The following is a 26,102-nucleotide window of genomic DNA, read 5'->3' on the forward strand; positions in this document are numbered from 1 at the left end:
TTATCATCAAGCCCCGAAGGCCCCAGTGAGCAGGCAGAAGAAATCTCCCATGGCACCACTATATGGAGAGCCGGATGCCTTCCAATACCCACCGCGGATCAGATAATATCCCTCACATCCAAAGTACGTACACCTACTTTCAGCTTATCGAGCAGTTGGAGTCATCAGAGTGGATCCGCACCAAGGAAGCGAAGAGCTATGTATGCAGCATGAGGGGAGCTCCTACAGCATAAGGGAAGCCATCTAGGTACGTACTCAATCGGCGAGGGGCCGAGGTCCTAGGCCACCTGGTCATCGGCATTAGACGTGGCAGGCGCATAAATCGACATGGGCTAGAACCAAGACGCGCTGATCAAAAGTCGCCAATCATCAGCCCAAAGTAGCAATGTCGGCTGTAGCCGTACAGAGATCTATGCAGGCTGCTCCGGGCAAGGATCTTCTGTGTTGCATCGACCCCTGTTTTGCAAAACAGAAAACCTGGGCCGGTCTGGGTCGGTTCGTTACAGTGGTGTATTGGATACGAACCGGACCGGTCATGACGGTACCAATCTAATCAGATCATCAGATGATCTAATCAGATAATCCCTGTCCGAAAGTCGGAGAAATGGCCGGACCGGCGGCAACCCCCACTGGGCGCCAAATCAGAAGGTCCGATGCGCGTGTGGTCTTCCGCGCGCACCGCCCGAGCCAGGATCAGGCTGGGATCCCGCCCGGCCACTCTCCTGCACATCCCAATACCGCCCACGGTTCGACCGCCAAAGCCTTGAAGCCTTGAATCTTGTACCCCCCCACTTGCTTACACCCGTTGCCCAATGGCCGCGCGTGGTACATACCCCCCGGGCCCACTGCCAATGACGATGAATGGTTTGCGACCTGCACAGTTCCTGCGTTGAAAAAGTGTCTCTGTGCGACACTCATAATTGAGCTGATTTCCTTTATGATCCCGTCGGTGACCGCAGTCGCTCATTGTTTGGAGCAGTCAACATTTTGGAGTCCTGTGGTCGAATAAGACGAGCTTGCTGCTCCCCCTTCGCAGGTGCGTGACGACCCCGCTCGTGATACACTTAAAGCAATGACAGTCACATTCCCGCCCACTGAGGGGTATGAGTGCTCGTCCAATTCCGCGAGCAAGTCTTCCCTCCCCAACTTGAATGGCATTCACCCAACTATGGCTGCTCCAGTCGTCCCTGTCACCAGAGTTCCTGCCCTGGACACGCTCGATCAATATGTTGTGGGAAAAGCCGCGGCCGATAAGGCGGCGATCAGCCCATCCGTCGAGCTTACCTGCAGCTCCGACTACTGCGACATCGCAAATAGCCTGATCGAAGGCTACGCCCGTTTTATCTCTCGTCTAACTGGTTTGGAGGATGTCGCCTTCTTCGTGTCGCGTCAGTCAAGCATCGCCAGCGAGTCCGATCTGTTGCGCGGGGTCGTTTCGGCTTCCGTGCTGGCCGCGGAGGAGGGGCAACAACCACGTTGCGTTTTCCGCGAAGACAGTGAACAACACGCAGATGAGGGAGAGGTACAGTTTTCTCTGGACTTGGGCTTGTATGTCGGTCCTGAAAATGGCGAGCAACAACCCCTTGTTGGAGTTCGAGACAGTGTAAGTGTTCTGCCCGCGCAGGAACGCGGAGGCTGCCCAATCTGACTAACGTGCTGCTGCTAGGCCTTCACGACATTCATTCGACCTACCACCACGAAAGATACCCTCGAAATCAGTTTTGCCTATCCGACACGCCTTATACCTGAGCCGGCAGTGGATCAGCTACTAAGAATTCTTGCCACACAACTGGCAGACTCAACCACTTTCCTTACCTTCGACGCTCCGTCGCCCAATCCTTCAGTCTTGAATTTTCCTCCCCTTATGATACCCCCTTTGCGAGAGACGGACCAAGTTGATTTTCCCGAGTCTGGCCATTCCAAACAATATCTTCTCCATGTCGCTTTCGAGGGCTGGGCCCGTCGAAAACCTGATGCCATAGCGCTGGATTTTGTTCATTCTTTGCCTTCTGCCACGGCTGCGGCAGAACACAGCCTTCTTACTTATGCCGCACTTAATCAAGCAGCCACTATCCTCGCTGTACATATTCGAGCCCTTTTATTGGCGAAGAATGCCGCCGACTATGGACGCATCATCCCTGTTTACATGCCATCATGTCCGGAACTTTACATTACATATCTCGCCGTTCTCAAGGCTGGTTTCGCTTTCTCTCCGATACCCCAGGATGCACCGGTACAACGGGTTCGTGATGTCCTAGAAGACATCGACTGTCCGATTATACTTGGCAATACTCCAGAGCCCGTCTCTGGGCCATGGTGCGATGCTAGCGCCGGTTCAACCATCAAGCAGGTTTGGGTTGACGTAGCGGAGGCCTCAAGATGGAAGAGCTTGCGTGATGGTCAGTCCGAGTCCTCGGACCACGGCGAGCCTCTGGAACAGTTAGACATCGAGCATGACCAAACTGCGTACCTCCTATTCACCAGCGGCTCTACTGGAAAGCCGAAGGGTGTTCAGATCAGTCACCTAGCTGCCGCCTGCTCCATTGAAGCTCATGCTACAGAAGTTCCTATTCCGGGAGAAGAAATTGACGATTTCCGCTGGTTTCAATTCTGTGCTCCAACCTTTGACCCTTCCCTAGCGGAGATATTTGTAACCTTGGGTTGCGGTGCCACTCTCTGCTCGGCCGACCGCAGCTTGACGCTAACCGACCTGGAAGCGACCATCAACGAAGCTAGAGCAACTGTGATGATGGCTACGCCTAGCTTGGCTGCCCTTCTTCGGCCGGAACGGCTAACCACGCTCCAATACCTCTGGTGTATCGGTGAAAAGCTCAATAGAACCGTCATCGAAAACTTCTCCGCAAAACCTGGTACAAATGGAGGAATTACTGTATCCGAGCCCTCGCGGATGTTGGTCAATACCTACGGTCCGACTGAAGCAACGATCGCCTGTACTTACCTGGCACCATTTGGCCATTCCCTCCGCTGCTCCATCATTGGCCAAGCGCTAGCAACCTGTTCAATGTTTGTTCTCGACCCCAACAGCCGTGAGCCTCGAGCGGTTCCTGCTGGTCTTGCCGGTGAACTAGCAATTGGTGGCCCGCAGCTCAGCAAAGGTTATCTCAACCGTCCGGTAGAAACCGCAAAGGCGTTCGTTGATAGTGGCGAGTTTGGTCGCTTGTACCGGACTGGTGACATGGCACGGATGGTCTGGGACGAGTCTGGTTCCCAGATCATTGAATTCCTTGGTCGTATCACGTCTGACCAAGTCAAAATTAGCGGTCGGCGACTCGAACTAGGCGAGATCGAATCAGTCCTCGAGACTGTACGCGGTGCCAACGAGGTTGTAGCCGTGGTATCCAAACGCGATGCTAATGTCCAGGGAAGTGAACAGATCGTCGCATGCCTCGTTGCAAATGGCAGCAGTGAAGCGGAGAGAGAGGATATTATCCGGGAGGCACATCAGAATTCCGAGAAACATCTCTCTTCTTACATGTGTCCGTCTGCTTACGTTTTTCTCGATGCTCTCCCTCGGTCCAGTGCCGGGAAAGTCGATCGCAAAGCGGTAACTGCAAGGCTGCAGCAGGGATCCGGGGGCGATATCAGACTATATCCTGCACCCAAATTGAAGCCTGCGGAAACGAATGGGGTTCATGATGACTGGAATTTCCTTATTGATGAAGACCCGCTGTCCATTCAGCAGCTTATAGTTGGCCTCATTGCAGAGGCAACGGATGAGAGTGTTTCTGCCATCAAGCCTGGGACCGACCTGTATTCACTGGGTATCGATAGTCTGGGTGCAATGCGGCTTCTGCAGAAGCTTAGGGACCATTCTATAGAAGGTTTATCGGTTGGTGACGTTCTACAGTCTGGAACCCCCAAAGCATTGGTCAACGCCGTCGCTCAGCAACGTCAATCAAACGGTATCCCCCAGGTCAATGGCTCGGATGAGACCCTCCAACACAGTCTTTCAGCCTTTCAAGATCGGAATCACACAATTTGCGCTGAGAGACTGGGCATGACTCCTGAGAAGATCCAAAAGGTGCTTCCAACAACCGCGACACAGTCTGGCATATTGACTAGTTTCCTGCGCAGCTCATCTGACGCAGCCTTTGCGACTCGCTCATACATCTATCATTCTGTTTTACCACTCGAACCGGGAGTGGACATAGATCGTATCAAAGCTGCGTGGGAAACCGTCATTGCAAGCTACGACTCCTTCCGGACAGTTTTCTGCTGGCTTGATGACGATATGGCACCATTTGCTCAGTGCATCCTCGCTCCCACAGCAGTCTCAGGGACGAGGTGGAATACCTATCATTCCACGAAGCAGTCTTCAGACGAAAACGTGTTGCAGCAGGCCCTCCAAGAAGCAGAGGAGTCAATTGAGCTAGGCACACCACCTTGGAGGTTATCTCTGGTAACATCTCCGGCATCTACTCGAATAATCTTGAGCATGTTTCATGGTATATTCGATGGCGGATCATTACAGCTCTTGCTCGAGGACGTGTCTTCCGTGTACTCAGGGAACATGCCAGCACAGCGCGTTTCTCTCGAGCATCTTGTGAAGCATCATTTCCAGGCTGACCATGCAGCAACCGCCAAATTCTGGGGGCAGCATCTGGAAAGCTATTCTCCTGTCTGGTTCCCATCTGTCACGCCTTACCGTACCCCGCCAACAAAGAAAACTGGATGTGTGGAAATCACGGCTCGCACAAGCTACGACCGCTTGAAACGAGAGTCTAAGCTCATCGGCTCAACACCGCTTTCAGTGCTCCAAGCTGCTTGGGGGTCGGTCCTCCTGGCTTACACTGGAACTCCAGCTCAGGACGTAGTTATGGGCAGTGTCGTATCTGGTAGGCTTGACGTGGACTCAGAAGCCTGCGTTGGTCCGACATTTACCACTGTCCCGATCAGGCTTTCCCTGAGCCAAATCCAACAAGACTCCCAGAAGTCGTGGACAAACCGCTCGGTCGCGCGCCATCTGACAACTTTTAATGCACAGACACTATCTCACCTACAACCTCGGCTAGGATCGCTAGTAACGGCGGATGGCCGGCTTCCATACGATACCCTCATCGCCTACCAAGACTTCAACGCTGGCTCCAGTGTTAGTGGTCTCTGGAGCTCAGTCGACCATCCGGCCATGGCGAACGATTTTGCTGTTATGATCGAGATATGGCCCGCTGCTAATTCATCTCTGACATTCCGGGCTAGTTTCAACGACGCTCTGCTTGATCGTAACTCCGCCGAAATGATGCTCTGGCAGATGTCTGACATTGTCGCTTACATACTAGAGCAGCCCGATGAGAGCTTCCAAGATGCCCCATCTCATACGGAGACTGGGCTAAAGTCGAGCTTCAACTCCAAGCCGTCTATCGCTCCCGAAGTACTAGACGGTGCACTTCTTCATTCCCAGTTCGAGGAGCATGCAGCGTCCCATCCAGAAGATCCTGCCTTGATCTTCAAGTACGACTTAGATGACGAGAGCAACCCACGAAATATCACGTGGTCCTACGCCGGGCTCAACGCTTTGGCCGACAAACTCGCAGAGCATCTGCTTCAAACTGGCGCACGAGTGGCAAACTCGCCGATACCTATTTGTATCGAGAAGAGCCCGGCCTTGTATGTTGCCATTCTTGGCATTCTCAAAGCTGGCGGTGCTTGGTGCCCGATTGATACGCTCTCTCCTACACAACGTCGCCACGACCTCATTGCACGGACCGGTTCAACAATCCTTCTGGTCTCTAGTGTAGATGGAGAGCAGCCAGATGGTTCAATTCCCATTGGTGTCGAGACAATTGACGTTGGCAAATTCACCATCGACGAACCCATCTATGCGAACGGAGTGGTACGGCGCGCGTCTAGGGACCGGGCTACTCCTGATGGCATGGCGTATCTCATCTGGACGAGCGGTACAACAGGAGCACCGAAAGGTGTCCCGATCAAGCATTCTTCGGCTGTCTCGAGTATGAGATCACTTCAGAAGGATATCCCTACTGATGTAGCTGGCGGGGTACGTTGCTTGCAGTTTTCACAGTACACCTTCGACGTTTCGATCCAGGACATCTTCTACACCTGGGGTGTGGGGGGCGTTCTTATCTCTGCATCGAGAGAGATCATGCTTGGTTCGTTCTCAAAGCTTGCGAACACCACGAATGCCACACACGCACACCTGACTCCAGCCTTCTCGGCAGGTGTCTCCCGCAAATCATGCCCGACACTTCAAGTAATCACTATGATCGGTGAGAAGCTGACGCAACCTGTGGCCGATGACTGGGGTACCGATATGAGAGCATTCAATACTTACGGGCCCGCCGAAGTGACAGTGGTTTCCACGATCAGGGAGTTTGGTAACGAACACAAAAACATCAAGAGCGCGAACATTGGCTGGCCGATGGATACTGTGTCTGTGTTTGTAACAAACAAGCAGCGGCTCATCATGAAGAATGCTATAGGCGAGCTGGCGCTGGGCGGACCACAACTTTCTCCTGGTTATCTGAATCAAGAGGATGTCACCAAGGCCAAGTATGTCTGGAACGAAGAGGTTGGTCAGATGGTGTACTATACTGGAGATTTGGTTCGCATGCTTGCTGACGGATCCCTGGAGTACATCAATCGTGTTGATGACTTGGTCAAACTGGGAGGTATCAGAGTGGAGCTGAGCGAGATCAGCTTCTCGCTCGGCGAGTGCCATCCTCTGGTTGAGAATATTGAGACGCTTATTCTCAACCGCCCAGACCGGCCTAATAAGGTTGTGGTCGCCTTCCTCTCTGCTCCGAAAGCTACACGCACCGAAGACGAGCAGCTCTTGATGATCGATAAGGCGGCACTTGAGATTGCCCGTGCTGCCAGCGAGAAAGCACAAAGCGTTCTACCTGACCACATGATACCGTCTGTATACCTTGTGGTCTCGCACATCCCGAGAACATCATCCGCCAAGACAGATCGCAGGGCCTTGGAAGCTGCCTATGCCGGTGTGGATATCGATAGTTGGGAGAAAGAGATGAATCCAGAAATCAAATCTTCTGCAGCGGACACCCAGGACCAGCATACCGCGACCATAACACACCGGGTAGTAGAAATGATTTCTACCTTGGCCAATATCTCCCAGTCAATTATCACGAAGTCCAGCCGCCTGGGGAGTCTGGGTATCGACTCTATTCGCGCAATCCGGCTTGCCTCTAGACTCAAGGAGGCCGGTCATCAATTGTCTGTTGTGGAGGTCCTGAATTGTGTGACTGTCCAGGATCTTGTCCAACTGGCCTCCTCATCTACTGTAGTGGAGAAGCCCACCTTCGAAACGTTCGACGTTAGGGCATTCCATGACACCTGGCACACAGCCACAGTCAGCAAAGTACCGGAGGGATTCATAACTGTGCGCGCGACCACGATCCAGGAAAGTCTTCTTAGTGAGACAATGGGTACATACAACAGATATTGGAGTAATCATTTCTTTCTGCTTGACAGCTCGGTGGATGCGACGCGAATGAAACAGGCTTGGCTTGCAACGAGCCAGAAGGTGGAGGCTCTGAGAACTGGCTTTATCCCTGTTGCGGAGGTCGATGACGGGAAAAGCCGATCGCAAGGGAAACTTGACTTTTCTATATTGCAAATCATTTACACGCTACCAGATGTTGATTGGGAATACATCAACTGTTCAGAGCAGGATCTGGTGGAGCATCGCGAAAATCGGATTGAGGAGATCATGACCAAACACCAGAAGAACTATTTCAAATATCCCCCATGGGCCGTTACAGTATTCGACACAGGCAAAAGGCAGCTCATGATCCTCACCCTCCATCATTCGATTCATGACGAACCTTCCCTGGGACTTATAATGGATGATGTGCGATCAGCTTATGCTTATAAACCTCCTCAGAGACATCAACTCAGTGATGCGCTCTCGATCGTTCTACCAGGAGAAAATCGGAGCAAGGAGACCAGAAGCTTTTGGAAAACCGAACTCAAGAAATTTGCAGAGCTTGATGCGCCAGTGTGGCCCGATCTCACTGGGAAGAGGTTGCAGCCAGGCGAAGTACCCAATCATATCTTGATTACAGAAGAGTCGCCTTTAACGGAGCCTGTTGGCAACCTGCAGTCGTTTGCAGCCCAACTTGGGGTCTCATCCATTGCCTCGATTATTCGAGCCGCATGGGCCTATGTTTCGCTGGCTTATCTTGGTCTTCCAGCGACAGTCTTTGCTGAGACTCTCTCTGACAGAGTCCTGCATGCTGACCTTGAAGACTGCATTGGACCCCTCATCTCCGTTGTACCTATTCCGTTCCATCCAATGGGAAACACTCGTGAGCTACTTACCGAGCAGCATCGCATCTCTGTTCAGTCCTGGAAGTATCGCCATATCCATGCTCGCGAGGTCCGAAAGATTCTCAAGAGACCCAGGGGTGAGGCCTTATATCCGGCGGTGTTCAACTTCCACGTTGCGAAAGAAGAGGGTGCAAACGTCACTCAGCCTAACATTTGGCGCGAACTCGAAGATGAGGTCGGGCTGCATGTTGAGCATCCCATGGCCATGAACGTTTTCCAACATATGGATGGCTCTATAGTCCTCGAGGCAACTGCGGACAGCAGCATAATGTGTCGGGCACAGCTGTCACTATTCATTCGTCAGATCGACGGGCTTATCAGTTCAATGCTCGCATCTCCAGACCAGCCCCTTGCAAGTCTAATCAACCGCTTTCCTTCGCCATTACGATCGCTATCGAATCAGCCTGTCAGAGAAGAAGTAGTGAAGTCTGTTCGACTGAGCCCTACGCACTGGTTAGAGGTGTATGCGAAGAAGCACCCTGAATGGACAGCCGTTGAGGTAGCCAGTGAAATTTCCTCAAACGGGATTGTGAAGGAAGCCATGACCTTCGGTACATTAAACTCTGAAGCAAACCGTGTTGCGGCCTACCTGGCATCTCTTGGTCATAAGAACAGGATGATCGGAGTCTGCATTGGGCGAAACCTGCCCTCTTATCCCATCATAATCGGTATCTTCAAGTCAGGAAATGCTTACCTTCCAATCGAAGAAAACCTTCCGGAGGATCGCAAAGCTTTTCTCATCAAGGATAGTGATTGTCCTATTGTTTTCACCGAAACGGCGTTCGTGAGCACGTTCCAAAGTACCCCCGAGGGATGTCGCGTGATAACTATCGACAACCCGGAGCTCTTGGGCTCACTTGCCACTATGTCAACAGAAGATCAAGACTATAACTCCGATCCCAACGATCTGGCATATCTTTTATTTACCTCAGGCTCGACAGGGAAACCGAAGGGTGTGATGGTGACCCGAGGCAACCTTTCATCTTTCATCGAGTCGATCTCGGTGTTCACAGGCCGGTATGCCCCCGCTACGTATGATCTGGGTGGCACTGGAAGATATCTCGCGCAGGCCAGTCGAGCTTTTGATCCCCATCTGTTGGAAATGCTCTTCCCATGGCGCCATGGGATGGCTACTGTTACAGCTCCTAGGATGATGATTTTGGATGACCTTGGGATAACCTTGTCCAAGTGGGATATCACTCATGCAAGTCTGGTGCCATCTCTTCTGGATCAAGCAAATATTGCACCAGAGCAATGTCCCAAGTTGAGATTCATGACTGTTGGTGGAGAAAAGATTTCACAGAAGGTATTGGACACCTGGGCGGGAACACCACACATGGCGCTTATCAACGCATACGGCCCGACAGAGGTAACCATCGGCTGCACATTCGCTCCTGTCGGAAAAGACACAAACTTGCGCAATATCGGACCTCCCCTAGCAGCCTGTGTGTCTCATGTTCTTGTCCCTGGTACCCTTGACTATGCTCTGAGAGGCCAGGCTGGCGAGCTATGCTTTTCTGGAGACCTCGTTGGAAGGGGCTATCTCAACAGACCAGATGCCACTGGCTTCATCACCGGACCTAATGGTGAAAAAATGTACCGGACTGGTGATTTGGGACGCATGATGCCAGACGACTCGGTCGAGTATCTTGGGCGTGGCGATGACCAGACCAAGATTCGTGGTCAAAGGCTAGAGCTCGGTGAGGTATCTGAGGTGCTTCGCTCTTCGTCGACTGTTGGCGTTGATGTTGTCACGACCGTGGCCAAACACCCTGGTCTTTCAAGAGTCCAACTTATCTCGTTCATCGCGCGGTCGGAAGCCCGTCAACGTGTGAAGAGCGGGGATGTCACCTTCGTTATGTCCGACTTCGCAACGCTGGGCAAGGAACTTCAAGACTCTTGCAAGAGGAAGCTACCGGGCTACATGGTTCCCGAGCTTATTCTCCCCATCACTTATATACCTTTGGCACCGATGTCAGGAAAGGCAAACATCAAAGAGCTTCATGGCCTCTTCTCCAGCCTTCCTCTGTCTACTGTCCTTCAAGGTAACAGTTCGGCAAGTAAGGACGGCGTCGTTATTGAACGGTCTTTGACTGCCGACGAAGAAGCTGTGATCGAAGAAGTTCTTGATGTTGTTTCGGCGGATCCTTCGGTTGTTGGACCCATGACGAACATATTCGAAATTGGCCTCGATAGTCTAAGTGCCATAGGGCTTACGATTAAGCTCCGGAGAATTGGGTATGAAGTCACGGTAGCCATGGTCATGGGCAACCCGATCATTGAGCAGCTTGCACGCTTACCTAGGGGTTCTTCGGACGCAGAGAGCGCTGTCTCGCAGACACGTCAAGCCTTTCAGATCATTGAGTCTCAATACCGCCAACAACCTTCGCCCGGTGTCAACCCGTCCGATGTGGACACGGTCAGGCCTTGCTTGCCACTTCAGGAAGGTTTGGTTGCTCGCTCAATTAATAGTGAAAGCGATCAGCTCTATGTCAATCATATTGCCTTTAAACTCGAGGCCTGTGTCGATAGTGAGAGGTTAAAATCTGCCTGGCAGGCTGTCTCCAATGACACCGAGATCCTGAGAACTTCATTCGCTCCTTTGGACAAGCAAATGGTGCAAGTGGTCTACACGGTCGATTCTCATCAGTTTCCATGGAAGGAAGAGGAGTATGAGAGCCTGAACGAAGCTATTAAGCATAACAAGGCACAACAGAAGCAGATCTCTGAGGAAATCATTGCAAACATCTCCACTGTCCCACCAGTGCGGTTCCTCATAGCCAAATCCTCGGAAACCAAGGAACCGCTTGCCCTCTTCATTAACATTCATCATGCGCTCTATGATGGAGAATCTTTCACGATGCTAATGGAGGATGTGGCAGCACGCTATGCAGACCAACCTATCCCTCAGAGAGGCTCGCCGTCGGCTTTCGTTGAATACGTTTATAGTCAGGATTCAGAAAAGGCCAAGCAACACTGGGTCCGCTATCTGGAGGGATGCCATCCGACAACTTTCCGTACTGACTTCAATGCCATGGAGCCTCCGGTTGTCGTACATAGAAGCCTTGGTGTGAAGCTTTCTGAACTGGAGCACCGCTCTGCAGCTCTTCAGACCACTGTACCATCCTTGGTGCAAGCGATTTTCGCACTCTTGCTGGCTGATACCGTTGGTGTGTCAGATGTGACCTATGGGTTGGTCCTGTCCGGTAGAGCCGTGTCGGTTCCCGGAGCCTCCTCGGTACTTCTGCCTTGCATCACTACTGTCCCTGGTCGTCTCAATACCGCTAGCCTGGGTACAGTTGACGATGTTGTGGCGGATGTCCAAAAGTCTACGGTGGGGTCGCTTGATTTCCAGCACACACCCCTAAGACATATACAGAGATGGATTAATGCGGAGACACCTCTGTTCGACTGTCTATTTTCATATATTAGGACTGCTGCGCCACCAGAACACCGCCTGTGGCAGGAACTAGACAGCAATATGCCTGCCGAGTATCCGTTGGCAGTGGAGGTCGAGGCCAACCATTCCATGGACACTGTTCAGCTCAACTGCTTCTTTTCATCTGCTTTCGGCTCCCTATACAGTGGAAGTGAATTGATCGAGAAGATGGACGCAGTGCTCTCGAGCATTGCAGCGGGTCAAAGTCTTTCGCTAGACGACTTCAAAGTCTCTCATTCAGCAGCATCTGGTTCGCGTCCTGCTGTGCTGTGGGACAACATTACATGGTCCACCGCGGAAACCACAATTCGTGAATACACGATGTCTTTTTGCGGATTGACTTCGGCGGAAGTCACTAAAGGCGCTTCTTTCTTGAGTTTGGGTGTTGATTCGGTCACGGCAATTCAATTTGCGCGTCAGCTACGGGAAGCTGGGCTTCAAGTTTCTTCTGCTGATATTATGCGTTTTTCATGTGTTGGTGCTTTGGCTCAGCATGTGGAGCAGAAATCACGTTCTCAGACCCCGGTTAACGGTGCCAATGGGCACGAGAAGACAATTACCGGGATCCCTATTGAGACCTACGGCGAAAATGTCCGACTCCTTGCAGAGGATGACTCGATCTCTACAATGTTCGAAACTACGCCCCTGCAGTCGGGAATGATCACGCAGACAATTGCTTCTAGCGGAAAGGTGTACGTTCACCCGCACATTATCAGATTAAAAGACTCGGTCGATACTACCCGACTGAAGGAGGCTCTTTTCAGAGTCATCGATGCAAATGATATTCTGCGGACATCCTTCCACCTGATCGCTGAGCTTGGTTCCTCCTGGATTGCCGCCGTACACACCAATCCTCCTTTCCAGTGGGAGGAGCTCACATTGCCTTCCGGGGCCGATGTTCTGACTGAAGTCGACTCTCTCTATGATTTCAGCGAAGAGGCTTCTTTCGAGGTCCCGCCAATTCGGTCTGCTCTAGTCAACCAGCCTGAAGGCAAATTACTGGTTGTTGTTCTGCATCATGCTCTGTATGATGGTTCTTCCATCCCCTTCCTGTTTGAGGACCTGGCCGTGTGCTATGAAGAAAGCAGTCTTCCGATAAGACCACAGTTCTCAGAGACTGTCCAGCATCTACCAAGCGGTCAAGAAAAAGCTTGCGAATTCTGGACAGAAAGACTACTCGGATATGAAGCCACTGAACTTCCTGAGCTTCCTCATCCTGAGTCGTCAGACCGCATGTTGCTTTCTGAATGCCGGGTTGACCTTGACTTGTCGGCCATAGTGGATGCCTGCAAGGCAATGGAGGTCACCGTGCAGAGTGTATCTCTCCTGGCCTATGCGAAGGTTCTAGCAGGTGTGGTCGGAAAACGTGATGTCGTCTTTGGACAAGTCCTTGCAGGCCGCTCGTTGCCTGTTGCTGGTGCCGAACGAACCCTCGGGCCAATGTTCAATACAGTTGCTCAGAGAGTCTCTTTCGAGCCCAAGTTCCTGAGTAACAAGACCATGGCCCAGCGCTTACAACAGCATACAATTGATTCGCAGAGCCATCAGAACGCGCCACTCAGACTTGTGCAGAATTCTTTCAGGCAGGCTAACAACAGCACATCATCCATGCTTTTCGATACTCTCTTCGTCTTCCAAAAGAGTGCGGACTTCGCTGGCAGTATCATAGAAGAGCAACAGATTTGGACACCTTATGAAGCAGATGACTATGCCGCGCAGGCAGAATATAAGCTCAACGTTGAGGTCGATCATACTTGCGATGGACTTGTGGTACAAGCAACTTGCAATGGCCGGTACATCTCCCAGGAAACGCTTGACCAACTGATGGAAGAATTCGCCATTGCGTTCCGTGACATTATCGAGCATCCTACTAGGTGCGCTACCATCGTGCCACAAGGACTTGGTGAGTTACCGACAAAGCTGTGTGTTGAGCAGTCGCTCGACCCCGGTGTTGAATCATCCGAAGCACCATCCCATGAGGCCATCATCCAGTCTGTGCTCGCTGAGATCGCTGGAATCTCTGTGGACAACATCAAACCAAACACTAGCATCTTCAATATCGGATTGGACTCTCTCACAGCTATCCGCATTGCTTCGATTTGCCGATCGAAGGGTTTAAAAATTGGGGTAGCCGACATCCTTCAGGGGAACACCCTGCGTGGGATCAGCCAACGCATCCAGCCATTGTCCGAACAGGCAATCCAACCTCGGGGTTCACTTATCAAAAATTACACCGAGGTGGAAACCACTGTGCTCCAACAGCTCAACCTCAGCAAGGACTCTGTCGAAGCCATTCTACCTTGTCTCGGTGGCCAATTCTATCATTTAGTCAGCTGGTTGAAATCTGGACGGAAGCTGCTCGAACCTGCCTGGGCATATGCCTGCTCCGGGCGCATCGACAGTACTAAAATTGAGGAAGCTTGGTTCCAGCTCCGCCAAAGGCATCCTATCCTCCGCACCTGCTTCGCAGCTATATCCTCGTCGGAAGCAGTACAGATTGTTCTCAAACAGGCAATGCGTGGTGCGGGCACATTCCAGGTTATCGAGACCTCTACTCCTCTTTCTGAAGCAGCCCAAGCACAAGCAAGAGAAGAGACTCTCCACCCATCCTCGCTTTTTACGCCTCCCGTCAGACTTCGTCTATTGAAAGCTAGCGACAGAGATGGTATTCTCCTCCTCATAAACCACGCCGCGTATGACGCATGGACCATGCCAATGTTCGTTAAAGAGCTAGCAGAGCTCTACAATGGCCAACGCCCCGTAGCTAACACTGACTTCCCTGCATTCGTCGACTTCTCAATGCGCTCTCTCCAGAGCCTCGATGAAAAGCAATACTGGAACACTACTCTCGGTGACGCCTCTCCTACCATCATCCGCAACACTCGCACCGAAACCCAGCCTACCCCAAACCAGCTCTTCATCGGTGTCTGGGAAAAGGTCAAGGACCTCTCCCAACTCGAGACAAAATGCCGATCCTCCAACGTCAGTCTACAAACCGTCGTCCTCTTCGCCATAGCCCGCTGCATCGCACGTCTCACCGACGTCCAAAATCCAACAATGGGTCTCTACCAAGCCGGTCGCTCTGCCTCCTTCAACAATGTCGAGAACCTCTCCGGACCCTGTCTGAACGTTAACCCATTCACCATCCCTAATGCAGACACCAACCCCATCGACACTGATCTTCTTACTCAAGTTCGTGCTATCCAATCCTCTCTCGCGGACCGCGTCTCCTACGAACAAAGTTCCCTCCGCAACATCCTCCAATGGATCTCACCCGAGAAACCCCTCTTCAACACCTGGGTGAACCTCCTCTGGACGCAGAACACTATCTCCTCGAATGCCAATTCCACATCAGATGGTACTGAGGACTTCTTCTCCCCGTTGCGGATCGGTGTCCCTACAGACTTCATCCCCGAACAGTCTTTGGCTGAAGAAGTCACTGCCGTGTCGGCACTAGATACGGAATTCCTGCCGTCAGAAAATGTGTTCATTGATGTTGGTCCAGATGCCAAGACGGATTCTATCGGGTTTGGTGTTCGAGTTGAAGGGGGAGTCATGAGTGTCGAGGAGGTGCATAAGCTTGTTGATGAAATTACGGGAGAGATTGAGAGAATTATGGGGATGATGGCATGAGCGACGATATTTGATTTTGAGGAGACGAGAATGATTTATAGATGTCATATAGATTGCATGGTGGTGTTGTTCTTGTTCTATTTTTTGGTGGAGAGGGGATATATGTGTGCATGATGTGGTTTACTTCAGTGGTTTTGTTTTATTTCTGTTGCTGTGACATTGCGTATAGATCTTTTTTTTCTTCTTTTAGTACTTTCTATTGTTCATATTTGACATTATATATCGGTTTCACTGCACATATTTGTTCATGGCTAGCGTTATGAAATCAATAGTAACCATTTCGACCCGTGACCCGCAATCAATAGTATTGTAAGATCTCCCAGAATAAAACAATTAGAAATGGATATGTCTGAGCCGAACCATGCCTACATGCTAATCAAGCCAGCTCAGCAATTCCTAACTCCCGGCTTACTGTATCAGCAGTCATTGCAATGATAACAATATACAGTTCTCTGTATAATTTACGAGCTGCGATACAACATCATGTCTTTGTGGAGATTATTGTATTATCTCTCTAGTAGGGAGGGGTATATACCTTGAGGTAAGTATGTCTATGTATGTACATGCTTGAAAAGAAAACCGCCCATATGCTGAACGAACATATCCAAAGGGAGAGAGAAACCAATGGAGAAAAATGTCCCATAAACGCCCGCAACATAACACCATATATTTTATCGACGATGCTCTTCCTCCATTTGAAAATCCTTCTGCACCTTGATAGACATTAAATCGTACCCCATGGCTTCTTCTTCGTCGCTGAGTCTCCCCTTGCCTACACCGTCCATTTCGATGTGAACTGAGGTTGTCGTTAACACGGCTTCATCTTCTCGTGTCTGTCTCCGATCCTCGCCGTGGATTTTGCTCATGATATCTGGTGCGAAGCGGACACCTTTTGTGGTGGTTCGGTTTGGCAAGCTCCGGCGGTTGATGATCGTTCGGAACAGGGGTTGGAGGACGGGGAGGCAGGCACAGACGATTCCGATGGACGGCTCAACACTCGACCAAATGAAAACGTTACCCAGGTTCCAGGTGACGTCGACGTCGTTGATGAAGGTGAAGTAATATATACGAATGGCGCTGGCGACGCATACACTGTCGTCGGTTGGCGATTAGTTTAAGCTATTGGGAAGACCGCAGGGGTGTGTTATAGTTGACTTACAAGCCACCGAGAAGGAAGATGCTCAGGATCTGGATCTTCTGTCCCACTCGTAATTTCAGGCGCCAGACTAGCGGAATCGGAACAAGAAGGATGAGAAGGTCCCCGGCCATGTTGACGACAGCGTGAGCAATGTAGAAAGGGTAAAGATCATATCGGACGTAACCGCCGAGGGGATTCTCGTATTGCGTCCAGTAGTATGAGATTGGTTGGCAGGAGCACAGAAAGGCGACTGAGCAACCTATCCAGTAGCCGATGGACAGGGCGATGCAAGCCCACATGGTCCACTGCATACCGAAAAGTCGGCGATATGAGAGTATTATGGAGACTTTGATGAGGGGAACGGTGAGGATGTAAAGGAGCACATTGGCGTAGAGTATCTAAAGCATTGACATGAGCTTCGACATTCCTCAAGAGACTGGTACCGAGGGGTATCTTACATGCACCATGTGAATGATTTCATCCAGAGTGACTACCCAAACATGTTTCCCAAGACCATAGTGCCCCCCTAAGATTAATGTCAGTACATTAATTGGCTGAACAGTGTGGGCAATTACGAACCGGCTATTGCACAGGCCATGTTGGCTGTGCCTGATAACTGTAGTTTGATTAGGACAATAGTTCTCACAAGAGAGGATGCAACATACCAATGCTCCTACTATCAGCCAGTCATCAAGCCCTATATTGGCCTGCTGGATCTTTATTCGGGAAAACAACCGAAATCCAATAGTCACAAAGGCCAGGGTATACATGCAAACGACAACGGCATCATTTCTGCCCGTGCTGTTCTCCGCAAGATTAAGGCCCTTGGGCGGCTCACCAAAGGGATTGGACATATCCGCAGCTTTACAGAGAGTCCGGTACACGCAGGGGCATCGTGGGAGGAACAATTCCCAGGACAGACGACGAACTGGCTCCGGGGCCCATCAGGGTTTTCATCCATCCATGATTTAGGGGCCAGGAGCGGGCAGTTAATGAAAAGCGAGAACGGCCAATGCGAGGATCGTGGCTGTAGACCCTAACACTGGCTAGTGATGTAATCCAACCATGATTCTGGGGGCTGGTTTCCATCCTTCCATCAGCATGGCGTGGATTCTAGAATTCAGCACGGCTGCATTTACTTAGCGTCGCAAACAGGATCACCGGGTTTCTCCCGACCACGCTGAGGGTAAGTGGGGGCGCATTGGCGGCCATCTCCACCCGGCCTGTCAGACTTTGAGTGCCTTGCAATCGAGGCGCAATTTGATTTTAATCAAGCTAATCTTTTGAACTGCGCTAAGTCGTTGTCGGATATTAGCTGTCTCAATGAACTGCGCCCCGACCATCGGGGGTGCGCACGATGGAGAAACGGGGGGCGTTTGTCCTTATTGGCGCAAATTCGAAGCTTTGGAGCGCATCAGTGATGCCAACAGAAGCAATCGAACTGAGCGTCAGCATATGAGGATTCCTTCTTGGCCCCAACCGTGCAGGGCTTATCAGCGAAGCTCCATCGTCCGCACGTGGCCCAAGCAGTGGCCTGATATTATGACTCTTTTTTCATTGTGTGACCTCTGGCAGTTAGGCAGCTAAGGAGAAGTGCTATAAGCATAATAAAAGAAAATTAAGGTAGCGGGAGCCACTAACCACGGAGGAACTCCCTAACGGAGCTGGTCATTGGCAGTTTCGTACTTTGTAGTTGAGACCCGGACCACTTGCCAGAAAAGTGGGAACGGCGTCTAGCCCCTATTCGGAAGGGGTTTTGAGAGTGCAAGATATTGCGACTGTGAATCATTGGACAATTGTACCAGACACCGCCAAGCAAATGAAGTGCCGACGCGTCGGTCGATCCAGGGCCGGAGATGGGAGACGCTTTGGTCATGGAGTGATTGATTGAGTAGCAGCTTCTCCCGGGACTCGGGATCTACCTAAACAGGCGATCGGGGGATTCGGGGACATCATGAGTCACGGTGGTTAGATCCTCCCCAACGCGTGAGGGCGTGGTATATGGCAATCATGAAGCTTGGGGATGCAATCGAGAGTTCATGGCATGTAAAATGCCTTTGTTTTCCTCTGTTTTTCCAGTTGCGATCGAGCCCACGTGGCTCCCACGTGATTGCAACGGTTGAAGCCAATCAGGGAGTCAGAATGCCTCGTGTCGAGTTGTCATCCACAAGATTCTATCATCCTGCTACTTGACACGGTCGTGAAACAGTGCACGGTTATGCCAGCTGGGGATTTTCTAGAAGCTTTTCAGTAGCTCTAGGCTCCACGGCTTCTCGGTGTGGATGAGCTTCATGATCCCACCTGCTCAACACTCAAACCTCGAGTCAGTGTAGAGTATGTATCCCCATTCCTGCAATCTCCGTTCCAGTGGATCCCCATATTTGTTTTCCTCTTGCTGATACATGGTGGCAGCCACCCGGGTTAAATATCGGCCCATCCACGCTCCTTTACGCTGTCAAAAACCCCTGATTTACGGATGGTTTCCACAAACACTTCCATCGGTCTACCGAGCATCAATTCGGCATCAATCGAGAGATTCAATCCATCACAATTGTCTCACGGCCATGGAATGCAAACTGTAAGCCCTATAAATGCTGAGAGAAGCTCATCAACAGCTGGCTATATAGCCTATAATCACTTAGTCTGCACAGTCATCTCTGATGCGCCTGTCTGCCACCCATACAATACTAGCATACAGATGTCGTTGGTCCCTGCTTCCCCGCGTTTTGCATATGCAAGATATTGGGGTCGGCATCGACGTGCATGGTCGCTAGGGCATCAGCAGTGTCTTTCATGCCCTTCTTCAATTCTCTTACAACCTAGTATGACCTTTCTGCTCTTTATGTGCTGTTACCCGTTTCCCCTCCGCATCACAATAACATTGTGCTTCAAAGCTTTGCGGTGTTGGCAGGTACAAAGAGGAATTTAATTGGCTGATAAACATAGGCTAACTCCTTGAGCATTCTTTCTAGAAGTTCCACTACCGGTGCTAGAGACCTTCTGGCCCAGAAACAGGTTACTATCCTACGACCGACAAGAATCCACGATTCACTCAAATTGCACTCTAGAGTAACAGTGCCTATCAGGGGCTAATATTAGGTGTAGCTCACTGCCGATGATGGAAGGAGCCTCATCCTAGGACATACTTCCAGGATTCCATTGCTCTGTGGGGAGATGCACAACAATCGGCCCCCACTAACCACACGATTCTTCTGGACGAGGGTAAGCGGGCATCTGCGACCGGGCAAGCCGAGTTCTTGGATTTGGAATCTCCCAGGAAGATGGCACTACTAAACGAACTGACCTTCTGGGAAATAGGAACTGCTTTCGTGTGCTTTTCCTCCTCGCAATAGTTACAGTCAGGAGGCTGGCCCTTGAGCTTTTCGCTGGATGTCCTGACGATGCGCGCACGGTTCTCTCCACCGCCACCATCGATCTATATTCTCATCACCGTGCGGTTTTCGTCGAGGGCAATTGGTCAAGCGAAAGACACCATCATCGTCTCTATCTGCTTTCGCATAGGCTACCGGGAAAGCTGCGCATTTCGTGAGATGGAGCTTTTACCAAAAATGGCAGCAATGGAGCCGTCAGACCTTGCAAGACCATCTAGCGTGCATATGAAAAATCTTCTTCTCTGCGCAGTTAGGCGATCACACCACTAAGATGGCCGCTTGGCCTGAATTGAACGTACAGAGGCAGTCCTGTCGGAAATCGAAGCCGGACTGGCCGTTAGTCGCCTCCGCCACTCGCTAACGAGCTCTGAATCTCCCTAGCAACCGAAGAATCACTGGTCCCTGGGGCACTGCTTGCCCGATTGGGGCCGAAATGTTTCAACATGGGGCGAAAAGGTGACGCGATATCCTGCTGGCGGCGTGGCTAAGCGCAAGATGCCGAACTAGGAAGTTAGGGCTGACAGATCCCCCCGCGGCCCCCACACGTTCTTCGCACTCGTTTCTCGATTTCGCCTTCTTCCTAGCTTTCCCACGTGGCCCCCATGGTCGAGCTCGTGCATTGTACCCTGTCCTGCCTTTTCAGGGCCTAGCATCGTCTCCTGCTGAAGAACCTCGGCTGCACAAGGTATCAAGCACATGTGTCAGATCTGCCTGCAGATGGAGCGAGTACGCCATGTGCTTGAGGCTGAATTCAGTCGCACCATCCAAAAGTCTGATATGCTTGAATGGCTATGTATGCGCCGCTGCTTACTACTCTGATTACTATACTTACTGCTCATTGGATCAGAAGAATGCTATGTCTGCCTTATCATTGACCTAATTCCCAGTTACCTGCTTTGTACCAGCACCAAACGGTGTGATCGTACCTAAATTCTAGTCGGTTCGTGCTCGCTTTGTCGAAAACTTAATACTAAGTCCGAGTCATCACAGTAGATAACTACTCATCGCGATATACTTCTGGACATTTGTCTCAGAAAACGCCTGACAGCACTAGGTGAACTTGTATCCTCCAGCTGCGAGAAATCTAGGGAAATGGCTACCACTAGTCTGTAGTATGGGTGTTAAAGGGAGGCCATTTGGTTCTGACCTGCTCTTTTTAAGACAGCAGAACTCGCAACTCATGGCCACCCCATGGCACTCGCTACTTGAAGTCAACCAACCCACCATCAGCATTGAAGAATTGATTTTATAAGTTACTATAGTCTCCAAATCATATCTAGCTCTCACCCTTCCTTTCTCTCTCTAGGTCTTTTTCCATCAGTCCCCCGTTGATCAAATGCGGTGACATGGTATGTTATCGATAAATTTACCTAAGGCGGTGGCAGAAGTCCCTGGCTATGTTTTGACTACATGCCTGCTCTTGGTACTCTTACCACTACCATCTTGATAAACATCTTAAATATAGCCTATTACATGTATACTCGGAGTAGCCTCATCCACACTCGGTCCATCCTAATTCATTCCTTCGGTTTATGCAACTACACCATTCCTCTAATAACCAAACACCCCCCTGACCCCCAACATAAATAATCCTGTCCAGCGGGAGAAGACATCTTAGGGAGCTCAGCTGAGTATCGGTCATGCCTTAGTTTGTTGTCACATCCTGCCAGCGTTTGCATGCTCTGGAGTACTAAGAAGGGAAAGAAGGAGGGGGTTTGGTAAGTGCGACTAGTCTATCAAGGATCAATCTGCTTCAGTACCCTTTATATGTTATTCTAATTCTTCTGGGTATTATTGGACGTATATCTACTTCCATAGTCTCTGGTCTGATCGAACCTGCTACTATCATTTTATATTCTCAGGTACCTCACTATCTGAAGCACTATCCTGGCCTATGATTGGTATCAAATTTCATAGAAAATCACGACTCGCGAAGTAACATAGAGCCTATATGTAGGCAACATAAATGGATTTGTTGTGATATACATAACGTTATAGAAACGGGTATAATCGGCTGCTGCGAGTGCTGAGCCAGTTAGCTGCATGTTTCTATCCTATCTTCTTCCTTCGTATTTTTCTACTTTTCACAACTCCAGCGTTTGATGTGTCAATAACACGTAGCCATGTTCTGTGACATGATCATCGAGATACCATTGGGTCCTCTGCCCGTCATTTCCGGCATCTATCTTCATGACCTGAAAGCAGGATTGTGATGTTGAATTTCAAGTTATGTGCAATCAATGCTTTATTAACCTTATTAATCAGGTATCAGATTATCTGGGCTCCATGTACAGTTGCATACACCCATGATTAACAGATGGCTATCGTTGTTTCTCTGGAAACAGGCTGGTAGGTGTGCTTGAATGGTGCGTTCTCTTTCAGATCAGATTGAGCAAGGTGACTTTCGATTCGATTTTTGGATTCTGGACTGAATCTTGTGTCTCAAGCCGTGGCAGCTTAATAGTCACTGGTGGTGATAACCTGTATGGGTAACACTACCACTATGGCGTGTTTACGATTGCAGTCCGTGACTATAACAACTTCATGGTGCAGTACGGTAGTATAAATATATTTCACCTAAAGGCTGAGGTTGGCACGAGACGGCTTCGATTGGCCACAACGTAGAACATCAATGGCTTGAAAAGAAACATCTAGGTACAGGGCTTACTTACTATTAGTTTCTTTGAAGAATCCACTTAGAATCAATTACTGCAAGAGTAATGGCACACACCGCAATGGCTCTGCTGAGCTGTCAGTAACAGCTAGGTCCTATGTAGCACTAATGTCAGGCAGCCTACATCAACCGGGTCCCATAGCTCAGTTGGTTAGAGCGTGACGCTAATAACGTCAAAGTCGAGGGTTCGAGCCCCTCTGGGACCATCTCTTTTTGCTTTTTCTTTACATCTCATGCGTGGATGGATTTACCATATAGGATAATTTATGTGTGCTAATAAATAGTATCGGAGTTTGGTTGGTTTGTGGCTGCCAGTTGAAGGCGTTGTCTGGTTCCTGGGTAGTCGGTTGTTTGGCTGGAGTTCTACTTACTCCGTTGTGTTTAGCTTCACTATCTGTGACGGCACCCTAGTGGACACCCCGCGGAAGGAGCTGCTGGGGAAAGCAAGCTTATAAGGGATGCGTGTCGAGCCTAGTGGCTCAAAATCTAGTTTTCTGCCCGGTGTGTAGCTGCTGGCAGGCAGGGACTCTGTCTTTAAAAGCGCACCTAGTAAGGAGAGGTCCTGACACTGTTGACATTTGCCAGAAGCATTATTACTTCGCTTCGATTCAGCCAATATATTTACAGATCGCGTCATATTATGCATATAGTAGGCAATCCCAGCTAACATGCAGTATTCCAAAGCCCATCTATCTATATATCCCAAGGTGTACATACAACTAGTCTATCGACAGAGGTATTATATATGAGCATATGTCACCGAGCTGTGTCGACGGCTGTCTAAGCCAACCAGCACTGGCAGAAAGCCGTCATATGCAAGGACCATACTGAGGTCTACCTGAGGCAGTCGAAGTGCTCTGCTATTGCATGCGCTGTCTCAGAAAGCAGAGCTGGAATAGGACGATCAGTCGCCGAGGAGAATTGACCAATGTACCCACAGAAATGCGCAGTTGTAGCCAAGAGCTATGGTACTTTCTTTGATCAGACCGAGTCTTCATCTTCGGCGTAGTCCACCTTCTTTGCTCGTCGGCTTCGACGAACACCACTGCTCTGGGATCGCTTAAGAGCCGGCCTCTCAGGGATTTCGGGTGCTTCTTCATCTGAAGCTGACGGTGTAGTCGCCGGAGAAGCTTTCCGCTTCCTGGAGACCGGTTTCTTCACATTAGGCGTCTTCTTCTTTGACACCGGCGTAGCTAGCGCGCTTCCATCCGGTTCTTCCTGTGGTACAGAATCGCCATTTTCGACCGCGACTTTCTTTGTGGCAGGAGTGCGGCGAGGGCTCTGGATGGCTTTGGTGCGAACAATCTTCTTCGGTCGAAGCCATTCCTCCATGCCAGGAGGCCAGTAGACCCGTCCCTCCGGACCACCCATGCCCACTTCTTCTTCAGGGACAGTCTGAGGAGGTGGGACCAGTCCCTCCAGATCCACAAAGCCCCCGTTCTTCTTGGTCTTCCTCGGCGGCTTATGTGGCCTGTTTTCGTCATTACGCACGTGAGGAATGATATCGTTGACAAGTTCGTGACCCGGCAGCTTAAATGTCCGCATCAATTCGAAAACAGCTTGCTCCTTGTCCTTGGCCTCGATCATCAGATCCATGGTGGGATCGCACGGTGGAAGAGTGGAGACCCGGGGGCTATGCTTCCGACGTTGGCGGTTCGTGATGGCAGATGGTTCTGGCTCAGAATAGTGCATCTTCTGCGTGATGCCCTTCCGGGTCCATGTCGCCTTGATCCGATCAAACAAGGACATGATGTCCAGCGTGCCCTCGCGGAGCTGGCTCGAATCAAAGATGATATTGTGGTGGTGAAAGTCGAGTACCAGGGGTATGTTCAGTTCTTCACAAATGGGCAGGAGGTCGTGGACCGACCAGCTGACATCGTCGTTCTCCAAAACAAGCCGATTTTTGATGTCCTGCGATAGGCCTCGATAATTCTCTCTAAACCGGTCAAGAGTGGCTTCTTTGTCACCAAAGACGCCGCCCATGTGCAGAATCATAACAGCATCCCTATCCTGTTGAGGTGGCAGCTGGAGCAACTGGAGCATTTCCGAGTGGTATTCCAGATCTCGAATGGAGCTTTCCACTACTTCGTCTTTAGGAGAGCCCAATTGCGTGAATTGACCGGGATGAACGCTCACGCGATGACCGAGCTCGGCAACGACACGACCAGCTTCTGCCAGTACTTCAGAGGCAAAGGGAGCCAACTTGTAGCCGTACTCCTTGTGGCTCGCAAATGGAAACATCTCGCTGCTCAATCGCATGAACTTGATTCCGTAGCGGTCATTCCAGCGCAGCATTTTGACGAGATCGCGAGCATTGGTGAGGCCTATAGCCTCAACATATGCCTGACCGCGTGCGACATCAGCGGGCTGATCACGATCCGGACGGTTCTTGGTCGGATGAGGGGCCTGCGAAGGATCCGAGAGTGGATGTCTGTTTTCCAGGATGGAGGCAATGCGGCAAGTCCGGGAGCAGAAAACGGGCGGGGTCGCATATCGTAGATACGTATTCAAACATGCCTATACAGCATAAGGATTGGTTTGAAAGAATGATGATGCAAACTTACATAACCTAGTCGTCCCTTCCAAGGGAGGGGTAGGTAGCTGCTGTTGACCGGCGGCGCCCGTGTGAGAGCGTCCTGAAGCTCCTCGGCCTCAACTGGTACATCTTCGTCTGACTCTGGATCCATGGGTGAACCTTTTCCTAAGTCACTGGCATCCAGAGTACCTTTAGGATCGGCATTTTGTACCTCATTGTTGGGACTACCATCTACCCCATTTCGCATGACTTCATCATCTGCCATTGTGGGAAGGGTGTCGTTGGAGGCAGCGCGTGAGACTGCTGGAAGTAACCTTGGGGAGACGAAGGTTTGAGCGGATGCCGTCACGGGCCTAGACGATCGACAGGGATGTGTGGTAACACGACTGGATATATGTCTGCGACACACCGTAGCTAAAGAGGGACAGGAAATGTGGATTGGCGCAACAAAATTGAGTTGGTTCGCCACTGCGAGCTTAGAGATCATTCGTATGAAAATTGGGTGGCGAACCTGGCCGAGCTGGGAGCCAGAATTCGGGGGGCCATGGTAGTGGCCGGCATATTGGACTGGAAGGAGAGCGTAATGGAACCTCTGCCTGGGCAGCAAGATCCACAAAGACATCCAGCAGAAGGTTTCAGACTCGTACTGTCAGAAAACAAAGCGGAAACTAGGAACAGTGACCACGACGCATCATCCTGCTGAGTGCAGGGTGGGAAGGGATGTTCGAATGGACAGATGAAGGCGTCGAGATGATGCAAGAGGAAGAGCGAGAGCCCCGATGGCCAAACGCGATCGGCGCTAGTCCCGCTTCGGCGCTGGTTCCTGCAGTCGCGCGTGCCTAATCGGGTTAGTCTCGGTTTCAACCACTCTTAGTCAGGATCTTGCTCTGCCTGTTCCTTGAGGCCGTCAACTGAGTCAGGGTCTGGATCGATGAGAGTCATTTGACAGGTGGAGATAAGCA

General features: G+C 50.8%; 4 protein-coding genes and 1 non-coding gene across 5 annotated transcripts; 3 read left to right on the forward strand and 2 right to left on the reverse strand.

The window, feature by feature from the left end:
* Positions 1–1,168: 1,168 nt before the first annotated feature.
* On the forward strand, positions 1,169–15,400 carry sidC (nonribosomal siderophore peptide synthase SidC; the record flags this gene model as incomplete). Its single annotated transcript, XM_026771878.1, has 3 exons — positions 1,169–1,603; positions 1,667–10,747; positions 10,814–15,400. The coding sequence occupies 3 exons, from the start codon at positions 1,169–1,171 to the stop codon at positions 15,398–15,400; spliced, it is 14,103 nt and encodes a 4,700-aa protein (XP_026624626.1).
* A 671-nt stretch (positions 15,401–16,071) lies between these two features.
* Positions 16,072–17,392, reverse strand: BDQ94DRAFT_172018 (uncharacterized protein; the record flags this gene model as incomplete). Its single annotated transcript, XM_026771879.1, has 5 exons — positions 16,072–16,492; positions 16,560–16,936; positions 16,997–17,064; positions 17,118–17,154; positions 17,204–17,392. 5 exons carry the CDS (start codon positions 17,390–17,392, stop codon positions 16,072–16,074), a joined length of 1,092 nt encoding a protein of 363 aa, XP_026624627.1.
* Positions 17,393–18,834: 1,442 nt separating this feature from the next.
* BDQ94DRAFT_59139 (uncharacterized protein) lies at positions 18,835–19,687 on the forward strand. Its single transcript, XM_026776126.1, has 3 exons — positions 18,835–18,872; positions 18,951–19,449; positions 19,511–19,687. Exons 2-3 carry the CDS (start codon positions 19,015–19,017, stop codon positions 19,529–19,531), a joined length of 456 nt encoding a protein of 151 aa, XP_026624628.1. The 5' UTR covers positions 18,835–18,872; positions 18,951–19,014; the 3' UTR covers positions 19,532–19,687.
* A 3,049-nt stretch (positions 19,688–22,736) lies between these two features.
* BDQ94DRAFT_t183 lies at positions 22,737–22,810 on the forward strand. Its single transcript has one exon. It is a non-coding gene; the product is annotated as a tRNA-Ile (tRNA).
* Positions 22,811–23,163: 353 nt separating this feature from the next.
* Positions 23,164–25,921, reverse strand: BDQ94DRAFT_147073 (UV-endonuclease UVE-1). The gene is made up of 2 exons (XM_026766947.1): positions 25,169–25,921; positions 23,164–25,121 (listed from the first exon to the last, which is right to left on the reverse strand). Exons 1-2 carry the CDS (start codon positions 25,760–25,762, stop codon positions 23,586–23,588), a joined length of 2,130 nt encoding a protein of 709 aa, XP_026624629.1. The 5' UTR covers positions 25,763–25,921; the 3' UTR covers positions 23,164–23,585.
* Positions 25,922–26,102: the final 181 nt, after the last annotated feature.

This window comes from Aspergillus welwitschiae, assembly GCF_003344945.1.
Source record: "Aspergillus welwitschiae strain CBS 139.54b unplaced genomic scaffold BDQ94scaffold_23, whole genome shotgun sequence".
Taxonomy (NCBI): domain Eukaryota; kingdom Fungi; phylum Ascomycota; class Eurotiomycetes; order Eurotiales; family Aspergillaceae; genus Aspergillus; species Aspergillus welwitschiae.

Coding starts and splice junctions, on each gene's coding strand:
- BDQ94DRAFT_59139 (XM_026776126.1), top strand. CDS start 19,015: ATGGTTTCCACAAACACTTCCATCGGTCTACCGAGCATCAATTCGGCA. Junction 19,450..19,510: donor AAGCTTTGCGGTGTTGGCAG/GTACAAAGAGGA, acceptor CATTCTTTCTAG/AAGTTCCACTACCGGTGCTA.
- BDQ94DRAFT_147073 (XM_026766947.1), bottom strand. CDS start 25,762: ATGTCTTTGTGGATCTTGCTGCCCAGGCAGAGGTTCCATTACGCTCTC. Junction 25,122..25,168: donor GGAAGGGACGACTAGGTTAT/GTAAGTTTGCAT, acceptor TATGCTGTATAG/GCATGTTTGAATACGTATCT.